Below are 22,812 nucleotides of genomic sequence, written 5' to 3'. Positions count from 1 at the left end.
ATAATATTATATGCTAAATAAATATACATGTTTGTATACAAAGTAAAACAAACATTTGATTTTGTATTCACATAATGCCAAGCCTACATTGAAAAAATCTGTTTTAGACGCCAACATCTCTACTTTTTTAAATAAATAATAATGAGAAAAAATATTCCTCTTTTTTGTTAGTAACGAACCTTTAAGAGACGCGTCCTGACGAGCATCTACCACGAGATAAGTCGTGGTTGGCAGTCAATGTGTTAAACGAGTAAAGTATCACACCAGTAAAATAAAGAAAGTAAACGTAATTTTGTTTGTTTTTTAGGACGTAGATTTTTGGATTGCGCTGAGGATTATCGTCCAAAAATTGGATCATATCTTGGAAAAGTTTGGAAGCCACTAGTGCGTAATATGAAGTCTGATCATCGTGTATCATCGATTATAATCAAGGCATGGATAATTGGTGAGAATTCGCCATTGTGATACACGGAAATGTTTTCCACAAACCGTGTATTTGTTCATGGTTTCCTGACACTTATGAATGACGTCGATTGTTCTGACTGGAAATGAAAGCGAGCCTAATAGCATGTTGCTTTAATTGGCGAATCGAAAGGCATAAGCTTACATTGTTCTAGACAAAACAGTCAGAATAGTCATATGAAATAATAATATACCGTGAAATACAATTATTCTATACGAGTAATTGTATTCTAATTTTATCTCGTCTTATCCCCGGTTTTTCAATGAGGCAGATCGTAAATTCAACTATAGGTCTCTCTGTAATATTCAGTTTTTATTATTGTAATAATTTTAAGTGAAGAAATAAAATAGGCTAAGAAAATGTAAAATTGGTGAGAATTGATAACCACAATATATTAAGGTCACGAGCGTGATTTCAATAACTGTGAAAGAAAAATCTGATAAACACGCATTCAAGTCTACGCTGTATGCTGTATACTATAAAATAACTTTACTATGCTATGAGCTAAATGTATTTATTGTAGTAATAGATACACAGAACACAGAGAACAATGGTGCTCTCAAGTACCTTTACGACTTCGTATAAGTTGTTAGTTACGATATGATAGTTATTAGATCTTTTACAAAATTTAAATTTATTTAATTGAATCTCTATAGGCGTTGACATTAATATTTATAATTAGTCTATGTATTTTTTAGTATATGTTAATATATAAATGAGAGAAAAATAATTGTCGAGTTTAATTTGTAAACATTCCTGTGAAACTTCGTTAATTTTTTGTTCTTTTACATCTTATGAAAGAAAAAGGACAAAAATCACAGTTAACACTAGGTTTACGTACTTGTCAAAATGACGGATTCTAAATTTTTTAATTTAAGATCATCGAGACTGAAACGTGCATTTATAGAAAATTCAATAAATTTCTTTAGGCAAATGTTATGATAAAAATCGTTAAGGATCTTCACAAATATATCTTCGTTATTTTTATCAAGTAAAACAGAATTATGCTCCGTGAACCTAATGTTATAATACTACCGTCATAGAATTGTTGTTACAAAGATTTGGATTCATTTTATTTAACAAGCACATAAATTATGACAAGCCATAAATGTACACTCCAAAGGTTTAACACAACATACCTATGGGATCGTTGAGATAATTAAGGTATATTTCCAAAAAATCATTCAATTAATCATCTATCTACATCTATGTAGTTCTAGTGTGAAACAAAATGAATCGTAATGACTATCGATGTCGTCCCATTTTTCAGATTGCACTTAATGAGAGTCATGCGCTCTGGACCAATGGCAAAGCGGAATGCTTCTTTCATTGACAATAAGTGGAACATCAGGATCGAGGTCAAGAGATACGGACTCTCGGAGCATAGCGACACATGCAACATTCCTTCGAGGCAGGCCCGGGCGTGCAATAAAAATGTTTAACAATTTACTGTCGCGCCGCAACTATGGTTCCTGAGGCCACGCTAAAATTCTCCATCTGATTCCCTAGTAATTTATTCTCTCTATGTGGATAAAAATCCTATTCACCCATACACATAACCTGATATATTGGGTTGGCAACTAAGTAATTGCCGATTTCAGTTATAGATGTCTCTCACTCCCATTTGTATGATATCCGTAAATGTTATATTATAAAATTATTATTATTATTATTATTATTATGTTATTTTTTATTATCCGTGAATGTTAGCAACTGGACAAATCGAATGCAGCGGTCAAGGAAAAGCGACCAGAATTGGTCAATCGTAAAGGTGTCATTTTCCAGCAGAACAATGCTAGGCCGCACACGTCTTTGTCCACTCGGCAAAAATTGATGGATATTGGTTGGGAATTGATGTTACACCCACCATATAGCCCTGATCTCGCGCCATTGGATTACCACTTATTTCGATCCCTGGACAACTCCCTTCGTGGTAAAACTTTTCATCATAATGACGCTGTAAAATCTCACTTAACTCAGATTTTGGCCGAAAAGGATCAGACTTTCTACGAGCGTGGAATTTTCAAGTTGTCAGAGAGATGGCAAAAGGTCATCGAACAAAATGGAAAATACACATTACAGATTAAACTTCATTCTAAGTAAAAAAATTTTTTATTTCATTGAACAAATCGGCAATTACTTAATTGCCAACCCAATACATATGTATAGGATGTCCTATTTAAATAAATCACTTCGAATTCCTGCGTAATTCTTAGTAACATCGCAAGATACTGTAGCTAACAGTTGAATAACTTTTTCGATAGGCACATAATTTGATGTTAACCCCCAGAATACAAGCTAGCAAATACCTCGCAAATTCGATGTTTTTATTAACCCCTTAACATACAATGACGAGTTAGGTTTGTCATTCATTTCATGTGCCACTGTAGACTGACGAGTCTAGCTCGTCAAGAGCTGTTTTTGGCGGATGCTGTGCAGTATATTATTAGATTACTCAGTTGCTTCACCCGTGCGTCGATTCTCGTTTGTTTACGATGATCGAGATGCCCCTCCCTCCCACCTTCTCGACAGTACTAACAACAAAGTTGCATCCACAAATCAGTAAACCAAATTTCAAAATAAAACATTCTCTTTCGCAGCTTGCACATAATTGTTCAGTCGAGCCAAATTAGGGTTAATAGTATTTATGTGGGTGGAGGCTTGGTGCTCACAAGAAAGTCAACTGTGTTTTCTTTTGCTCTCAATGGTATTGTTCGCAATTTTCTACAAAAAGTGTTAACACATTAAAGGCGGGGGATCTTGACGAAAGTATGCTAGGTAACGCGGCGACCGCCCCGTTAGTTTTTTGTCCTAGAGCGGGCGATATTTTGTGTAATCATAAAAAATTTAGACCTAAAAAAGTTTATTTAAACTCTTAAAACTAAAAGAACTAAACACTAATTACAAAAAATGTTTTAAAGTACATATTTATGAGAAGTCGAGATAAATCGTAGTACTACGACTCCCGCCTTTAATGTGTTAATATAGAGCTCGTTTTAATATTCGAATTAAAACATTTTCCACGTTAGTCGTCTTTGGTTATTTTAGTCTTTCGTAGGGAAGTGTGTTGAGGAACTCGAGCTATGAAAAGAATCGATAAAGAGTGATAGAGTGGACTGTATGAATAACGAAATAACAAAGTATATTTAAATAAATACGGAAAGAATACAAACGAAATGTAACAGATGGAACACCCCGAAGATGGATAAATAATGACGCGAATGAAAGTGATCAAGTGATCTCGTACTGTTATGAATCTAATAACTTCGCGTGTTTGAATAAAAGTGTGACAGCAGCTGCAAGCGCAGGTGGAATTACAAGCGTAACCGTGTGCAGATTATTACAAGCGTAACTAGATGCAAGCGCAGAGATTATTACAAGCGTAACGGTGTGCAGAGATTATTATAAGCGTAACGATGGCGGCCGCGATTTGAGGGCCTATTTATACCGTCATGAGCCATCAAGTAGGAAAGGAAAAGGAGTGGGATTTTTTAATATTGAAAGGACTAGATAGCACCCCGAACGTTCGTTACAGTGAACGAGGGCAATGCCCTAACGAACGATGCTGCACGGGAGACAATAGAAAACAGGCAACAGATCTGATATTGGGATTATTGGAAGGATGGCCCAGGCGACGAGTACCTTGCTCAGATTCCACTCGCTCCGCCTGATCTCTCTTTTATAATCTCCCGAAATCCACTTCTATTGGTAAACAAGAAGATCAAGAAGCTAATCGACGCAAGGAGCAAGAAGATCGGTCGCTCGCTCCACTTAATCCACCTAAGTCGGGAATAAAAAAAAAATTGGAAGAAGCTAGGTAGAACGGGCGACCGATTCTCCCCGCCCATTGCGTCATTTAGTTCATGCGTAGTGTTTCATTTTCTCGTTTCCCGATATTACCTTCAGATTCTTAGCGTTGAACGTTAACGTTGGCGTAAGTCATCCATAAAATTCCTATACTCGAATAATACATTGCAAGGTTACTGAGAGTAGAACATGAGAATAATACTGCACGAGCAAAACATGATTATTTTCAGTTGTACTTCATAAATGAGCCGTTTATTTTGAAAGTGGCATAAGTCACTTTTTCAAAAAAATCGAGTTAATGGTAACACTAATTACAATTGAACGGTATCTTTTCATTTTTTAAAAATTTGCAATCAATAAGTTGAGAACTATTGAGATTTGTTCGAGAGAAGTTTTGCTAATTAACGGTATAACAAACGTGTTTATTTTGAAAGTCGCATAAGTCGCTGTACTCAGGAAATTAATCGCGGGGCTTAGTGTAAAAGAAATAGAAACGTGTGATAAGTGTGTGTGAAGTATTGTTTTGAATTATTTTCAGTATTTTTTAAAAAGTTGTGATCACTGGACTTATTTTTATAAGTGCGAAAGAATAGTGCAGTTTTGTAAATTATATTATATAATATATGTATTATATATTATATATTATATTATGTTATACGCTGGATCTCGTCCTGTTTCTTCAGCAAAATACGAAGACATGATGGACTTGCTTTGCCCCCAATATATCACAGTTGTTTTAAAAATTTGAAACAAAACACGAGATTTCCGAGGACTTAATCAATCCTATTAATGATGAAAATTAAATTGAACTGATGTATTTTCATATAAATTACTTATACTTATGTTTCAAAATGAAATGAATATATATTATTATTAAATGAATATATAATATATAATATATAATATTATTATTGTATATATTATAATATTATTATATATAATATATATATTATTATTGTATATAATATAATATTATTATATATAATATACATATTATTAAATGAATATTTTATGAATACTAAAATAAAAAATACTTAAATCAAATCTTTATATTAAATATGTTCATGGTATAAATTGTTATTATATATGTAATTTATTCAACAATTTTAGTAAATCACTGTCCTTTCAAAACATCACTTCAGTAAAATACGTCGGACAAAATTAATATATGTTAGTCATTTTTCTAAACTATTTATTTTGAAAGTGGCTTAAGTCACTTTACCGTAATGAAAAGTGGTAATTTTTTATCTTTATACGAAATTATTTATATTGAGAAAAATATCAGTATCCTGAGATAACAAATACAAGTAAATCTTCTCGAAAGTTAGCATCCATATTTTGAAACGTGTTAAAACGCAAACCCTTAAACATATCGACTTAAAAACAAAGTGACTTATGCCACTTTCAAAATAAACGGCTCAAATATTGGACACATATTTAAGACGTGTATGAAAACCGTTTAAAAAAATCATATGATACAACATAAATATAAAAAATATGTCTATAGTACAGCACGTTTGCTGCATAATGCAATGAAAAGTTAATCAAGATGCTAATGAGTAATTAGTAATTACAAATAATCATGTGTTCATCGGAAGAATCTGATGTTAATGCTTGTCTCCATTGTTCTACTGCTCCTGACTCCCGTCGCGCGTCTCGCTCGCCCGTGGTCGCATAAATAATACACACGCACACATCCACACAAAGCACAGGACACGTGTCTGATGTGCTCCTAGCCGAAAATGGCGACCACGGGGGAACGAGACGGTGACGGAAATCAGGACACGTTATTTGTTTTTATTCGGCCGGGCTCAGGTCCCTCATTTCGTGGAAGTTGGGGCTGATAGGAGGGATCATTTCTGTCAATAAGGGAAACGCGTTTAACCTAACTTCTACTAGGGCGTCAGAATGGGTGGGTTAGCGGGAATTGGTCCTACACTTTCCTCAGCGGACTTCTTCTGAGCAACGGACAGTACATCGCGATGATAGAAACAGGCGACCGTTTTGTTTATATTATTGCGGATCGTTCACCTGCATCAAGCTCGAGGCATCAAGCTGAGCTCGACACCGTGACAAAAACTATCGTCGCGCCAGCGTTCTTACACCGACTCAGGCGACACGACCTAGAACTGGGTGATCGACCGCGAGTAGGTTTTTAAACCGAATAATTTAAATTTTAGTCAATTTGAAAGAAAACATTCTCTTTTGCAAAGTTATGTGCTTCTTGGTATAGTATAACTTTTATTTGCAGTAACTTCAGTATCGCCGACACTTTAAGTAAATATTCAGAAAGATTAATTGATTGTTAAAAATATAAATTGTAATTAAATATATTATAGCATTAAATAATATAATCTGATTGTACACAGAACAACGCACCACGGACCTATTAAATGATAAATTCGTAGTAGATAGTAATCGTGTTCGATTATTGTATTTTTAAGGGGCATCGTAAATTCTACAAAAATATTGAATTTGCGAAACAAGTATATTAGACATTTTTGCGACCATTATATAAATAATTTAAATAATTAAATAATAATTAGGCGACATATTTTTCTAACAGAAAAATTCTTTGTATCAAGAACTTCATTACCATGATAATAAGCTGTTTAAAACATGTTATAACTTATTCTTCTGCAACTTATTCATTCACTTATTCTTCTTGTAACTCATAAATGCATAAACTTTGCAGCCCAGAAATATATGTGAAATAGTAAGTTTAATTAATTAGGGCTACCGACTGAACTTCTTAGCAGTCTGATTAAGTTCTTATTCTGTTGACATAAATTTCAATAAATGAGTTGTGAATAATTTAATTAAATTATAATATGTATGGAAATTCTCTTTGGGGGTCGGTTAAAACGGGGATACATTATCATATTTTCATCGTATACATCCAATTATCACTTATCTTCGCGAACTGAAGATCTGGTTCGTTAGAACGAACGTAGAGAACATTTCCAATTATACAAATAAGTTGGTAGTTCTTATCGTAATTGGAGATCACTGGAAATATTCAATTATTACCAAGTTTAACCTGAAGCTATATGATGTATGCGAATAGGTATTACGATAGAATATCTGTTCAGTCTTTTTACCCATCGTTATTATATCCCTTGTTACGCGCAGTATATCTCAAAATGATGGTTATCAACAAATTTGATTTTAGTTATCTCTGTTAGAATCTCTACTAGCAATTTCTTCGCAGGAAAGAGATTTAAATAATCTATCGATTCGATCTGGTCTGATCGAATTCCTTACGATCGATAGCCAGCTAATTTACCGCAAAAGTTACTGTATCATAATGTAATAAACATCTATCACAGAATCATGTATATAATAAGATGATTATAGTTTTGCACCCCCCTTACGAATAATAAAGAAACTAACTCGTCTATTTCAAAGTAGATTAACTTTTGAACTGTCCGTTCAATTAAAAACTATCATTTTGTAAAGTGTAACAAGAACTAGGGAACTGATAAATAATAGACATTTAAATAATAAACATTTTTCATTAATAATGAAATCACGAGTTTTGTTGCATATTATTATGAGGATTATTTCCCTCGTCATTTGAAATAAAAGATAAGGAAACAATTTATTATTCGGCATTGCTATTAGTTTAAATGAATTATTTTCATTTATTATCATCTTCAAATAACAGCATTGAAAATGATGATTTTCAATGAATTATTTCAAACAGTTATTTCTTGTTGGCATTCCAAATAAAATTTGCCCAGGTCTGGTTGAAAATTCGTTTGAAAAATCGGTCACGTGTGGATTTGTGCAAAAAGACGTTGCGACAGATCAATCCGATTGTCAAAAGGATCCACAGTTGATTCGAAATAACTAATTAGCGTATCCGAGACAAACGCATACTGTGATCCCGTTACGAAATGCTCCCCGCAGAAATGATAATAATCTAATGATACACATATACGTGCGCAGAGCAGACACGAAAATGCATGCTCCTCTCGACAGCCAGTGTGTACTTAGTACGTTCACTCTCACACCTTGACCTTCTTCAACCGGGAAGTCTGGTCTCCATTGGAGAACCTAGGACATGCTCGCGCGAAAGCGTGTTCGTCTACACTTATACATAGTACATTTAAAAAGTTTCCGGTTTAAATCAAAGTAAAAGGGAGACTCGTGCGCAAATTGGTAAATATTAGCTACGCAATTTTCTCCTGCTGCCCACACTACACTTTGAATCATTGCAATTAAAGTTAACCTTTGAAAATCTCACGTTACAGAAGGTGGAACACTAATTTTCAGTCAAATAATTCAACATTCATTTGTTCTATATCTTATATAGTTTGGGACCCCCCCCTCTCTCTCTCTCTCTCTCTATATATATATATATATATATATATATAACTATATAAACTAGATATATATATATAAACTGAAATAAAAAATAATGTAATTTTCAGAAGTTTATTGTCAAATTAAGATCCATAAGCGTTTAACAAATTTATTTATGATCCTTACAATTTATTCGTTACGATTTTATTTTATGTCTAAATATTTCAACATAAAAAACATCATATAATTAAACGAAGCTTATTTGATAAGTAGGATATCGAATATAGTAATCTTTTTTCACTTCAATTGATAAAATACTATTATATTTACGTGAAAAATTTGTTTTACACGACACGATTTACCTTTAAAAATTATTTTTCACTTGGACCTTATACTACAATTTCTTCCACGGTTACGTCGATTCGCACTTTTTCGTTTTTTATAATTTTTCTAATAGAACGTATTTGTGTATGTTTGCATTTTAATAATAGAAGAATTAGACTTCGTTTCGATGAAATCTTCATCACGAGTCCCATTCGTTGTAATAGCGTAAAGGGTTAACAAAATTTAAGATTTAAATTGCTAAAGTAAGATTTAAAAGAATAAACTTTAATTGCGCAATTTCGGTGCCACTAACTAGATTGCTTTGATTTTTCGCGTCAACTTTTTAAGAGTCAATTTGTTAACGAAATTTAAGATTTAAGTTGATAAAGTAAGATTTAAGAGAATAAACTTTAATTGCGCAATTTCGGCGCCATTAATTAGATTGCTTTGATTTTTCGGGATATTTCAGATTAACAGTCAACTTATTAAGAGAAGCTGTCACAGCTGACAGTAAGTCTAAGGATCGATGCAACTGACATAAGAAAATCCGTGCCAAATATGAGAGAAACTAACCAAACAACTTGATATAACTCAACAAACGATTTTTACTCGTATGCACGAATTCGAAAAAATTCTGAAACCACGTAAGATGATAGTCCCATACGATAACGCATGGTCACGTTCGGCAAAAACAACCACGGAAGTCATATATTTCTTAGACTGGGAACTTCTCCTCGTGCGGCCTGTTTGTCGGGCCTAGCTCCTTCAGATTATCGCCAGTTCAAGGCCAGCAAACCCGTTCCTATGTGTTTCAGCAAGATTTGGCATCCAAGGTCTAATTAGGAACGCGGGATACAACATAATTAGCCATAACATCCATTTGTATCACTTTTTGCGCAGCGCAAAGTGCTCTAGGTCTTCAAGTAAAATATCAAACGTAATTAGAGTGACTTATATACAAAAGGAAACAAATAAAAAACTTATTTAAAGCTATACTAAAACGATATCTAAATGTAATGCAAGTAAAAGGACATGTAACAACATATTAATTTACTGTTTTATACTACGTTTCTTCAAAATAAACAGCAATTTTCTTTCACAGTCTTGTTTTCATTTTAATGATTTTTTTCGAAAACTTTCTTGCTGTATAACGCAAAGACTTAAGATATTTCCTGCATTCAAATTTAAACAAATAATGTCGAGTGTCATATTATTTTGTCCACCACTGTACTTTCAAAATCTAGAAATGCGCGTAATCATGTACGTCGATCAACAAATAAAAGGACTTTTATTTTTGCCAGGAAAGTATATGAATAAAAACGTTGAATTCGTGATATATTCAAATTATAACTTTGTACTGATTGTACTATAGGAAAGTATAAGAATAAAAACTTGGGATTCATCATTTAAATTATAACTTCGTGCTGATTATAAAATTCTACTGATAAAATTCTTACTTGCAAACACGACTATCAGCCATCAGGACTATCACTTAGAAGGACGCATGAAACAGTGTTCTTCTTCTCGCCAAAGATTGCCAGGTTTTGCGGATCACATCATGGAGACACGTTACACGTTAAGCGCGAAGGCGACTCTGCTGGGTTTTCCGTTGAGGCGGCAGGCCGACATAACCTTGATACTACCGTTCCCATGCGCCGATGCAGTGCAAACGAAAAGTTCGCCGACAGTCGCTGGGAACTGATGTCGCCCAAATGAAAAGTCCACTGTCAGATCAAGAGGACTGACGCTGCCCGTACGAAAAGTCCATTGTCAGTCCCAGAGGTCTGACGCCGCGCTCAACGTGTTAAAACAGCTTGCCACGTTTCGGATAAACACAGCAGCGGGAAGTAAGAATGATATGTGCGCAAAATACCATGCGCATCGAACTTCACAATGTGGCAAGTATCTACGTTAGAGCAACAAGGATGACTAGCGACAGCTCTCGTGGGATCTCGCATCGATGAATTCGCTGGATATCGAGGAATTCCTATCGAAGCAATGCATCACGTGATTTGTCATGGACCATGGTTGTCTGTTTCCCGAATAGGAAAGTTGTCGTTCGACAAGCAATTCGTAAACTCATAAGACATTCAAATTCTTTGGTAAGTTTCACTATTTTCTCTATAATAGTTGTGTGTAGAAGCTATTAAATTGTTAAAACTCGGTGCAGTCTTGTGAACACGTATAACCTTGAAAAATAATGAACTAGAGAAAGCTACAACTTGAAACAACACTTCTCTGAAACAGTTTAAAAAAGAAATATGTTCGATGTACAGAAAAGTGATGAGTAGACTATAGAATTTATGTATTTATGACAAACATGAATCAGTGAAATAAAGAACAACAAAGATATCAAAAGAATTTAACAATATCGTTACATTATTTTTGAACTATTAAAAGAGGAAATAGAATATTATTTAACTCCTGTTTGTTGCAAATGATGTAGGAAATTTTTATTTTACAAGAAGATTCGCGGTCTAGTAATAAATATTACAGGGTGTTCCATATTATGTTAACATCCGGAAGGGGGTGATTCCTGAATGATTTACGAGTTATTAACGAAAAAAAACTGACTAATGGGAGGCGAGCTCAGCTGGCGCAAGACGGCCGAGCCAACGAGCAGTCGAAGCCGAGTTGCGCTGATTGGCTATCATTAGGCGAGCTCGTCTCTCATTGGTCAGTATTTTTCGTTAAAAGACATGGCTTGACGATGTGATGAGAATGGTAAATATGGAAGTAATACTAACAATAACACGAATAATAAATAATAGTAATTATAATCAGCTAATAAAAGTAATAGTTACGAGAAAAATAATTATGTTACGCGAAAAGTAATGAGAATGTAAATATGGAAGTAATACTAACAATAACACGAATAATAAATAATAGTAATTATAATCAGCTAATAAAAGTAATAGTTACGAGAAAAATAATTATGTTACGCGAAAAGTAATTATATTGCGCGAATAGAATTAGTGACGCAGCATGTAACAATAATATATTGTAATATTGTTGAAATAATATAACCTTTCACATAATAGTCCCTAATGTCTAGTGTATAATATAATGTATAATATATATTTCACCCCAAAATTGTGATGAAATGATTGTTGAACGTAATAAATTCGTGTAAAATTATCCAGTAACAAGGTAGTGAGAAGTTGATTTCAAATCTCTCCCACGAACAGGCCTTGACATCTTTGGCAGAATAACATGCGAGGCCTTTTGTTGCATAGGAAAATATGGGAATTATACTGAGTGGGAGGATATAAGCGTAAAACTCACCGAACGAGAGTTGATTCGCCGACGGCATCTCATCTTCGCTGGGCTGGAGACGGACTTCCATTTTCCGTAAACGAGAGTGTAGCTCTCGTGTGTGCAGAAAAAGGAACAGTGTGCTCGAAATCGCAATCAAAGCGATTAGCTCGATAGTCCTGGAAAATAAATCTGGCATTAAACATGTTCCCATAATAATAATTCTATTAGAATACGTTTATAACGTAATTATAAACGTATAACGTAATTTAGAATAAAAATTTTTCTTTGTCATTACATTTACTGCCAAAGAAAATATATTTTCCGAAGGTAAATTCCAGGATCATGATTCTTTTTCCTAACTTTAACCATATATTTTCTCTCTCTCTACAATCATCATGATTGAACACTGTTTATAACGCAATGCGTATTATCAGAACGATACTCATTCTAGATTTATTACCAATCACTTCATGATGATTGTAGAAAGAGAAAATATATGGTTAAAGTTAGGAAAAAGAATCATGATCCTGGAATTTACCTTTGGAAAATATATTTTCTTTGGCAGTAAATGTAATGAAGAGAAAAATTCAAGAAAAATTTTTTTTCTTGAACCTTAATTATTGTCTAATATAATTATAAATATTTCTTTCCATAGAGTTATAGAGCATGAAAAAAGAACTTCAACAATGTATAAACATGTATATTTAGAATGTACTATAGCAAAAAATAAGAAGTTTTAAAAATAAAAAAATTGCAAATTCTATGAAGCAAGGATTTCCATTGTCAGATCGAGAGAGAGAGAGAGAGAGAGAGAGAGAGAGAGAGAGAGAGATCTAAAATTTTGTGAAAATTATTTTTTCAGCTAGTGTCGAAAATTGTTTTTCGCCAAGAAGAACTAAGGTACAGTCCAATGCAAATATTTTTTATTATGCTTTTTCTTTCTACCATATTAGAAACAGTATGAAATTAAATATATAAAATGTTTTTAAAAGACCATATAAAAATAATTAACTGTGGACAAGGTACTTAATTCGGTAAAAATATGTATACTGCGTAAAACAAAAACAGGTGTACGAGACACATATTAAAATGGAATGTAATACACGTACACATATGTATCTCAAAATATTCCGTCCCAAACAATAAATCATAATATTTTGAAGTTTATGTAACCGAACTGTGTACGTTTAAAGTAACCACAAATGGTAAAATGTGGAACGTCTGTTATCTTCCAATATGTTATCTCTCCAACAACTCTTTACATTTGAAAATAAATTCTATATTTCAAAAAACAGAAACTACATTGTCTTCTACAGAAGACAACTTCTTTATTTTACTTTTCTGTATAACATTGCAAATCAATTCATTGTTAAATACAAAAATTCGTAAAAGCGATACACCAAAGAACATCCAACGGTTGTGTACATAATAAAAGTTTCTATTGAATAGCTAATAACGAAAATAGCATCTCTATCTCAGTCACATGTCTATCTTATTTGATGATTACTCGTATTCTCTCCGCATGTTCGAGTTGCTTGAATGTTAAGTGAGTTGCAGAAACCGTCCGTCCAATTTTCCAATCTGTATTCCTAATCTCTCTGTCATGGCAAGTTACTTGTTTCTATAGAGTTATCATTTTCATCGGTTACCGTTGTGCAACTACTTCTGAAGTCACGTACTTCCAGCAACATTGAAGATTTTAATGTTTAACGATTGTGGCTAACGAGATTTCATTGCAGACAATGCCTCCTCATTTTCTACTTTTTCTTATGCATTGTATATTGAGAAGGTGGGTTTTTAACTTCGTAAGCAGGAAATTCAATTATAAAACTTTTCCTCCTTCTATTGTATTTTATAACCTGAGGCTTCTATGGGAAATGTAAGAATAATTCTGCGGCAGTCGTTCAATAGACTGATTATTTATATACATACTACAATATAAAAATCAATTCAAATATCAACAAATGCATTTTTTACATTCGCATAACAAACATGCAAATACATGATAAAACAAAGTAATGGAACCTGAAATACAAAATAAACATTTTGTGACAGTTCTTAAAAAATACAGGAATATTTTTCAATTTTCTCGTAGAATCATTCCTTCAATTAATAATTTTCTTTGTATTATTTGAATTAATTTTCGGACTATCATTTGCTACAAATTAAAGAATGATAAAATATGTAATACAAAAGAAACCACATACGACATCCAAAGATTTTTGCATTTAGGTTATCTGTAAGAAATTGTTAAGCCTATACCGCAGTTTTATTCTTTTCTCCAATTTCCGTTTATTTATACACGATAAATGTATTATAAATTAATAATGAATTGATTCATTTCGAAATATTTTCTTTCATTTTGAACGATTTTCTCCATCGCTCAATTGTTAAAAATAAAATCGTTAAGCCGAAATTAAATTTTTGCATATGCCTGATAAATTTTATGTAAACAATATTTTGCACCTTCTCTTTAATACTTTTCTACATCGGAAGATATGACAGATCTTCAGTTTCATCGTTCTTAGAGAAAACTGGTAACGTGCCATCTTAATCTACTCGTCAGTTCTAGCGTTAATGTGCATGAGCAGCCGCTGAAACAGACTCCCGTGAGAACAGTACGTTTCTATTTTCGAAACTAAAGTGTCACGGTCACAAGTCGACTGTCATGTGGGTTGTCAACGTGAGAAGAAACAGGGCATGGCAGTGCGACGCGTCTCATAACCGATCGTCCTGTTTGCAAAGGAGCTTCACGCGCGACCTCGTTTCATCGCAAGGAAGTGAGGTCCCACAGGCGACGAAAGGACGAGTGGATCTCGACTCCAAGAGATGCAAACTCACTACGAAACGACATAGTGCTGGAAGTAGTGGCAATCCCGACAATACATTGCAGCGCTGACAATGCTGGCAGTACTGTCAGTACAGAAGATTGCGCGTTCCTCTTCGCGTGTTACGCGGTTTATGACTTTATGGGACGAGCAATTAAGATTTATCTGAATACATGGCCTGGAGAAAGAAGAATACAAGCTAGACAATCATCTGCGAGTACCGACATGACGCAAATACCGCGCAAATTCGATGCTATAATATCGTTGCGAATTACACCATTTCTCTCGCGTCGCGGCATTTTATTTACAATAAAGTATATTAATTATAACACAATTCGATACAAATACAATTCAGATCCTTCAGAAGTGGGATGTTGATCGTTCGACGGTCCGATCTCGACTCTTCGACTGTCCGTTGGTAACACTCCTCCGTGGCAACCCCTATCTTCTATTATTCTTTAAGGAGTTGTTCACAACAGGGCAGTTTCACATTACAGCGACTTGATTTGGAAAAGTTGCCGTAACAATAATTTGATTAATCTCTTGGCATACAATGACGAGTTGGGGTCGTCATTCATTTCATGTACCACTGTAGACTTTGACGAGTCTAGCTCGTCAAGAGCTGTTTTCGGCGGACGCCGTGCAGTATATTATTAGATTACTCAGTTGCTTCACTCGTGCGTCGACTCTGGTTTGTTTACAATGCTCGAGATGCCTCCCACCTTTTTGACAATATCAATAACAAAGTTGCATCCACAAATCAGTAATCCAAATTTTTAAATAAAACATTCTTTTTATCAGCTTGTACGTAACTGTTCAGTTGGGCCAAATTAAATAGTATTTTTCGGACGCATCAAATTCCGATTTATTTGTATGTCAAGGGATTAACTAAGCAGATTAAAAATAAAATTTTATTGTTACTAAACATGACGTCTCGTAGAATATACAGGATATGCCGGAATTTGTAGTACAACCAAGCACTTATGTAGATCTTACGTGAAAAAATAAGAAAAAAATCTGGTATAACAGTTTTTTATCCAGGACTCTGTTTTCGAGAGAATCGACTTTAAAGTTTGTACATCTTTGTAAAGGATTTAGTGTCGTCTAATTCTTCTACCGCAGTTGCCTCCGTCCGAGATAGTCTCTGCAAACATTAACTGTTGCGAACTATGTACTGTCCATTGCTCAGAATAGGTCTGTCGTTTCGGCAGAAGGGCAACGGGTCTATTCCGCTCACACCGTCTAACCTTGCATACCAGTAGTCCCCACTTTTCTATAATCTCCCGAAACCCGTTTCTGTGGTAAACGAGAAGATCCACAAGCTAATCGACACGAAGAGCAAAGGAAATCGGTTGGTCGCCCCAGCTAATCGCTTAACATAGCCAGTAATAATCAAAAGTCTGGAATCAAAACACATTGGGAGAGGCTAGATGGAATGGGTGACCGATTCCCCTTGCGTCATTTAGTTTATGCGTAGTGTTTCATTTTCTCGTTATATGTGCTTTACTAATTTAACACGTTGACTACCGCGTCACCCGTATTCGGGTGACAGCAAAAATTCTCATCAGGCCACGTCACCCGTAATTCGGGTGACGCTGATTTGACTACTTACAAAGGATTTCCGAAAATATTTCGACAAATATTCTACAGGAGGTAATGAAACTATCGAATTCTTATAAAAATGGTTTATTAAAAAAATTATTCGCAGTGTATAACATTAAAACATTCTCTGCAAAGTTGAGGTTGATCAGGACAGCTTGGACAAAAAGTTGTTTGTTTTTTCAGATATGCTCGTGCCTCTGATCGGTCCATTTCGTATCTTTTATTTGAACTGTAGCTTCCTCAGTATCATCAACATTTCTTTCTTCTTCCATGACCAATTCTCGTAAAATCTCGTCAATAGTATCTTCATAACATTCATTATCACTAAGATTATATTTATCAGTATCCAAATCAGAATCTGACGATGTAATTTTATTTATGCTTCTCCTTCCGGGCAATCCGATCTCTTTTCATTATTGAAAAAAATAAGGGCAGAGATTTTAAGTTATACCATTCGGTACTCGGCAAAGATTCCAACTGTTCATGCAGGAACAGAAACAGATATGAATTAACAGCGCACGCTTCCTATAGCGGCACGGGTGGCCTGTAGGAGATTTTGTTGTAAATACGCGTGGCAGTCAACGTGTTAATGTTATAGGGCTCTGTTTTCGAGAAAATCGACTTTAAAGTTTGTACATCTTTGCAAAGGATTTAGTGTCGTCTAATTCTTCTATCGCAGTTGCCTCCGTTCGAGATAGTGTTTACAAACATTAGCTGTTGCGAACTACGTACTTATGTATGTTGCTCAAAATAGGTCTGTCATTTCGGTAGAAGGGCAAGGGAGATATTCCGCTCGCTCCGCCTCATCAAATTTAACCCTAGAAAGATAACCATATGACAACGTACGTAAAAGATAACCATACGCTTCAGAGGCGCATGCTTTTCTAAGGCGTCAATTTTATACTAACAATGGATATTTATTTAAGTTAATCTAGTCATTTTAAAGGTTTGGCATTATTGTAAAAATAAAATGCATTTATATTATATTTTTTTATATTTTAAGTAATTTTAAACTTAAATCACTAGACCTCTATGAAAAATTAACAAAAATCAACAGTCTTCGCAGGCGCCTCTGCGACGTAGGTTATCTTTCTCGGGTTAAATTATGCAACTTTGTCAATTGCCATAGAACGTTGTCACATTTCGAATCGAAAAAAAATGTCCTCCCGTGTAATAGACTATGCATATACTAATCTGTGGTTGTTACTAAACTATCAAAATGTGTTAAACAACGCCCGTACCAGATTCAAATCAGAGCCACACGTGTCATACTTTAGTATTAAATAATAAATTATGTAAAAGCCGACATTTAGTTATTAACACATTAAAGGCGGGAGTCGTAGTACTACGATTTATCTCGACTTCTCATAAATATGTACTTTAAAACATTCTTTGTAATTAGTGTTTAGTTCTTTTTTAATATTTCTTTTAGTTTTAAGAGTTTAAATAAATTTTTTTAAGTCTAAATTTTTTTATGATTACACAAAATATCGCCCGCTCTAGGACGAAAAACGAGGCGGGGCGGTCGCCGCGTTACCTAGCATACTTTCGTCAAGATCCCCCGCCTTTAATGTGTTAAGATTGTGAGATGAAAACGCAGCATATAGGAAATGGTTCAGGATGCGAAGAATTGGTTGCTGTAAATGCCAACAGTATTATTGTTTCCAGCATAATTATTTCTTGGTGGTGTTTACAGTATTTTTCAGAATTCTCGAGCGTTGATATGCGTAACAGTGTTGTCGCCGTGACATTCGTCTACCGTACGATGACCGTTGCGTGAAATAGTGAGCATAAAAACCGGAAATTTCCGTAAACGATTTCTTATGTTGCACCTGCAATGCATCGAAACCGGGTCTCGAGGAATAGATCCTTTTTTCGATCAGAGTTCCCGTAATCTGTTATTATTCCCGTTCAGAAGTTGCGCAATGAAAATATGCGAATCACTATGATTCTTCAATTTGCTACCGTTTTCAACACTTCCTAAGTACACAGTACCTGTCTTACAGCCAGGGTCAAAAGTACAGTAGAAACCCACGATTATCCCCTCTAACATTCTAATATAATATTATTCTCTGATATAAAAATTCTCTATTGTTCAAATTCGTTTCACGTGTATTTAGCTCAATCTGGGGCCACTCATATGTAAAAGTAAACAAAGATGAAATTTGGCACTGTAACTAAGTAATTGTTCTTCGCGAACATGTTCTAATCGAGGTTCCACTGTACGTAGAATTGGTCTTCAATAAGGATCGATAGAAATATAATATTAGCATATTATTACAATTGATACCTAAATTTTAATTATTATACATATTATATTGTTATCTTGTAATCGAAATCAATTAACTTATTGTTAGTTTGTGATTGAATTAACAAATTGCAATCATTTTTACTTCGCAGTATCGGAAACACGATAAGACGATACGAATTTATATAAATTTAAAAATAATTATATCAATACATATTAAATAATTATAAACATATATTACGTAATTCGTATAGTTTATCTTACCGTTTCATTTATTTATTTAGTTTACATTACCTTCACATTTTCTACGCATTACTATTTCTATTAATTTCTCGATATAATTTTATATTAATAGTTTCAACTGTTGCTATTAGACCACTTACTTTTATCTCCGACTGTGTTCAAGATGTCAAAACAATTTCCGCTACCGCTGAAGTAGCGAATATAAAGTAGCGGCCGTAAAGAATTTATATGGGGTTCAAGTATGTGTATCCGGCGATGACAAAAAATATTCGTCTTCAATAGCCATCTTGACCGTTACTCGGAGGTCGTTAATAGGTATTTACATATTAATCACCATTTTTATAATGCCGACATCCCGAGAGCAAACTTAACTTTCCAGCACTGTCCTTGACTATAAAAATGTAGCGTTATACAGCCAAACGAAGTGTACCACACGTTTATTTTTCTGAAATTCCAAATATAAAATTACTGGCGCTGAGTTCGACAAATAGATATGTGACGACAAGAACTTTCTAAAACTGAAATTTGTCAAATTTATATTTAAACAATTACAAATAAGTTTATTCACAATGTTTGTGGTTTCATGGGAAAATTTCTATTATTGCTTAGAAAAATCGAGGAAACTACGACCGTTATCAATTTTCTTTTTGACCGAGATGTCCTGAAATCACAGAACAAAGCGGAACAGAACAATTTCGGGACAAAGCGAGGATCAACCAGGGACTTAATTGCTATTGTATCCAGAGGCAGCCGACGCTAGAACCGCGTGGGTGGCTGTGAGAGAATTAGCAATTTCCAAGCAATTCCGACTACGGTGAGCACTAATTGTGGATACAGTTAGATTTTTACATCACGCATTACGATTTCTGCTGCATACTGGCCCTTGCACGGTCATTCACTAGTCATTACAATTTTCATTAAAACTATCTAAATATCAAATTGCAAACTTTGAAATATTGAACTGGAAATCTTTCTGCAAAACAAAAATCTTTCGCGTTAACTGCAAGAAGTTAGATCAATAGAAATTGATGTCTTCTATCAATGACTTCACTAACTTGCTGATAATTTAACATTATTCTTAAGTTCCTTCGATATCCTCATTGAATTATGTTTCATCCACTCATTTTTATCATAAATGCACAAAATCTGCAATCTATATGTATAATATTTTATATAGTAGATTAAATACCAGTACATATTGTAATATTTTAACCTTTTGTAGCTCAGTATTTCAACTTCATTTCATTTTTAACAACAATGAGATAAAAGTATTGTTCTCCTGTTTCTATTTCATGATCAAGGTAGTTACGCATTGGAATTTTGAAATCCCACTTCATGCATCAGAGTGAATACATTTTTCTCAAAAATTCTAAATTCATTGTTAATTTATACCTAGAGATCGATAATCGCAGGTTTCAAGTTACATGAATCATCTTTTAAACCTACATATGAAGATTCGGTCTATGGAGGATTACCATGTTCGATGAAAAAATAAAAAGATAATCGTCAAATTAAATATTAAAAATATCATCGATGTTAATAATATGCTTAATGTGAAACTTACGAAATATCCAAATAGAAAATGAAAGTTTCGAAATATTCGATCACTTTGAAAATTCTACGGAAAGACGAAAAAAATTTTTATTTGAAGAAAAAGATTTGAATGACAGAACGTTGCCAATCCTTCTCGCTTGGCGCTTCTCGTTCAACGTTGAACGGGACATAAGGAAGCGGTAGTACAGACCAGCTCCTCTGTATTTGCATGATTAGTCGTTGCAACAAAGCTGGAGGAGAATGAGGAATGTGCCGCATTGTGAGCATATTTACATCATGTTCCATACTGTCAACGTTCGCTGGGCATACACGCACGCGACCGTGTTCTTCATCTATGCGGCGATGCGATCTTACAATTTTTTTCACCTTATTAACCCTAGAACTCATGAGGCTTGAACCGTCTCCCGGAAGCCTAAAAGAAGTCCGCGGTTTCTTTGAAACCATACTACTTTTACACGCTCATCCAGCAGAATATTACTTCTCAAAGGGAATTTAATAATTATTAACATTTTCTTACGAGTTCCAATTTGTTTAATATATTCGAATACGCAACGTTAAAAATTGAAAAAATTCAATTTTGGTTGTATTTCAATCGTGCAAGTTCTTAGTTAAGCTTTTAGTATAAAAGAAATTGTATGGGAGTTTAACACGTTGACGCCGGCGCGGATATTTATAGTCTTTTTCGTGCGGCGGCGCAAGCCCAAATTAATGTTCAACACAATACTTGCGCGGTAATACTTAGTAGGTGTTTCAGATAGATCTCGGCGAGCTAAAAACCAATCTAAAATTTGGTTTTGCTTCATCGCCCTCAGTTTTTGGGAAAATCAATTTTTATGAAAATCGCAGTTTATCACCATTGGCAATATCAGTTTGCGTACATTCACTTAACATTTACACACATGTAAATGTTAAGTAAAGCTGACCGTACCAGTTTTGGCCCTAATTTTGGTGTACCCTGTTCGATTCTTCTCCAAAAGTAGAGGTCTGATGCGCATTCTGACCATCGCACGCAATTCTGTGAACATTATTCTATAAAAGACAATTATAGCGCAAAGCAAAAAATTATTCAATTTCGTACAGACAAAAGAAATAGTTGTGCGTATTCGACGAAGAATGACGGCACGCATAAGGAATATGTATGGCGAAAATTGTGTTAGGACGTGTTGGAAGTATTTGTCGTAAATTATGTTGATGTAAGATGTCGTAATGAAATTGATAGAGAATTTATTGTTCGTGCGCCGGATATTGTTCACTGATAGTTTTTATACAAGTGTTCCCTTGGCCGAGGAACTACTCGGAAAAGATACATATATTTGTGGCACCATAAGAATGAATAAAAAATGTTTACCACCGCAGGCAAAGTAGAAACAAAAGCGAGGCGACATTATGTCGTTTCAAAATCGTAGAGGGGTGAAGTTTATGAAGTGGACTGATAAAAGGCCAGTGTGCATGCTAACCACTTCAAGCAATCACAAATGTATTCTTATTCGCGGCAAAAACGATAAAGTGAAGCCAGACACTGTTTTTTTTACAATGATGCAAAAAAGGGAGTCGATCTGTCTGGCCAAATGTCGTCATATTATAATTCTTTACGAAGAACAGTCAAATGGTACCGGAAACTTGTTATACAGTTGATATGCGGAACCTGTCTGGTGAATGCGTGGTACGTTCACATAAAATGGGGAAGTAAACGGATGAAAATTTTAAAATTTAGAGAAAAGATTATTGACCATTTGTTGATGGATGTTGTAAATTCCCCTAGGGAAATAATAACAAAAAAGAAAAACCATTTTCTGAGTTCCTACGAAGGACCCGCGAGGAAGTCGAAAAGGCGATGTAAAGAGTGTTATAAACGATTAGCAAACCTAAGAGGCACTCAGTGCGCTATGAAGAGAACAAAAAAAGTAAAAACATTTTGCAATAATTGTGAGGGTAAACCGGCACTTTGCTTAACTTGCTTTAAAAAATTGCATAAAAAATAGGATAATTATGTTCAATTATATTTAATTTATAGGTTTAATTATTATTTAAGTATTTTATACTGAATGTTTGATTATAATGTTGAAATGTTAATGTTCACTGATGAATAATTAAAATAAAATTAATTTTATACTATGTATTTTTTGATATACGAGCGTGGCCCATCGGTGGGTCATGCCGCCCCACGGAACAGACAA

At 34.3% G+C, this 22,812-nt stretch overlaps 1 protein-coding gene and 2 long non-coding RNA genes across 3 annotated transcripts in view; 1 reads left to right on the top strand and 2 right to left on the bottom strand.

The window, feature by feature from the left end:
• pip (heparan sulfate 2-O-sulfotransferase pipe) overlaps window positions 1-22,812 on the bottom strand; it is a 97,555-nt gene that overhangs the window by 61,471 nt on the left and 13,272 nt on the right. Inside the window, exon 2 of the mRNA XM_033478452.2 lies at window positions 12,188-12,336. Coding sequence (XP_033334343.1) covers window positions 12,188-12,336 — 149 coding nt within the window. The remainder of the gene's footprint in view (window positions 1-12,187; window positions 12,337-22,812) is intronic.
• LOC143259904 (uncharacterized) lies at window positions 8,697-10,485 on the bottom strand. Its single transcript, XR_013033950.1, has 2 exons — window positions 10,360-10,485; window positions 8,697-9,737 (listed from the first exon to the last, which is right to left on the bottom strand). It is a non-coding gene; the product is annotated as an uncharacterized LOC143259904 (long non-coding RNA).
• Window positions 10,858-12,923, top strand: LOC117225130 (uncharacterized). Its single transcript, XR_004491431.2, has 2 exons — window positions 10,858-11,004; window positions 12,139-12,923. It is a non-coding gene; the product is annotated as an uncharacterized LOC117225130 (long non-coding RNA).

This window comes from Megalopta genalis, chromosome 8 (genome assembly GCF_051020955.1).
Source record: "Megalopta genalis isolate 19385.01 chromosome 8, iyMegGena1_principal, whole genome shotgun sequence".
In the NCBI taxonomy this organism is placed as follows: Eukaryota; Metazoa; Arthropoda; class Insecta; order Hymenoptera; family Halictidae; genus Megalopta; species Megalopta genalis.
Note: the sequence above shows the minus strand (reverse complement) of the source record. Positions and strands in the feature narration are given on the sequence as shown.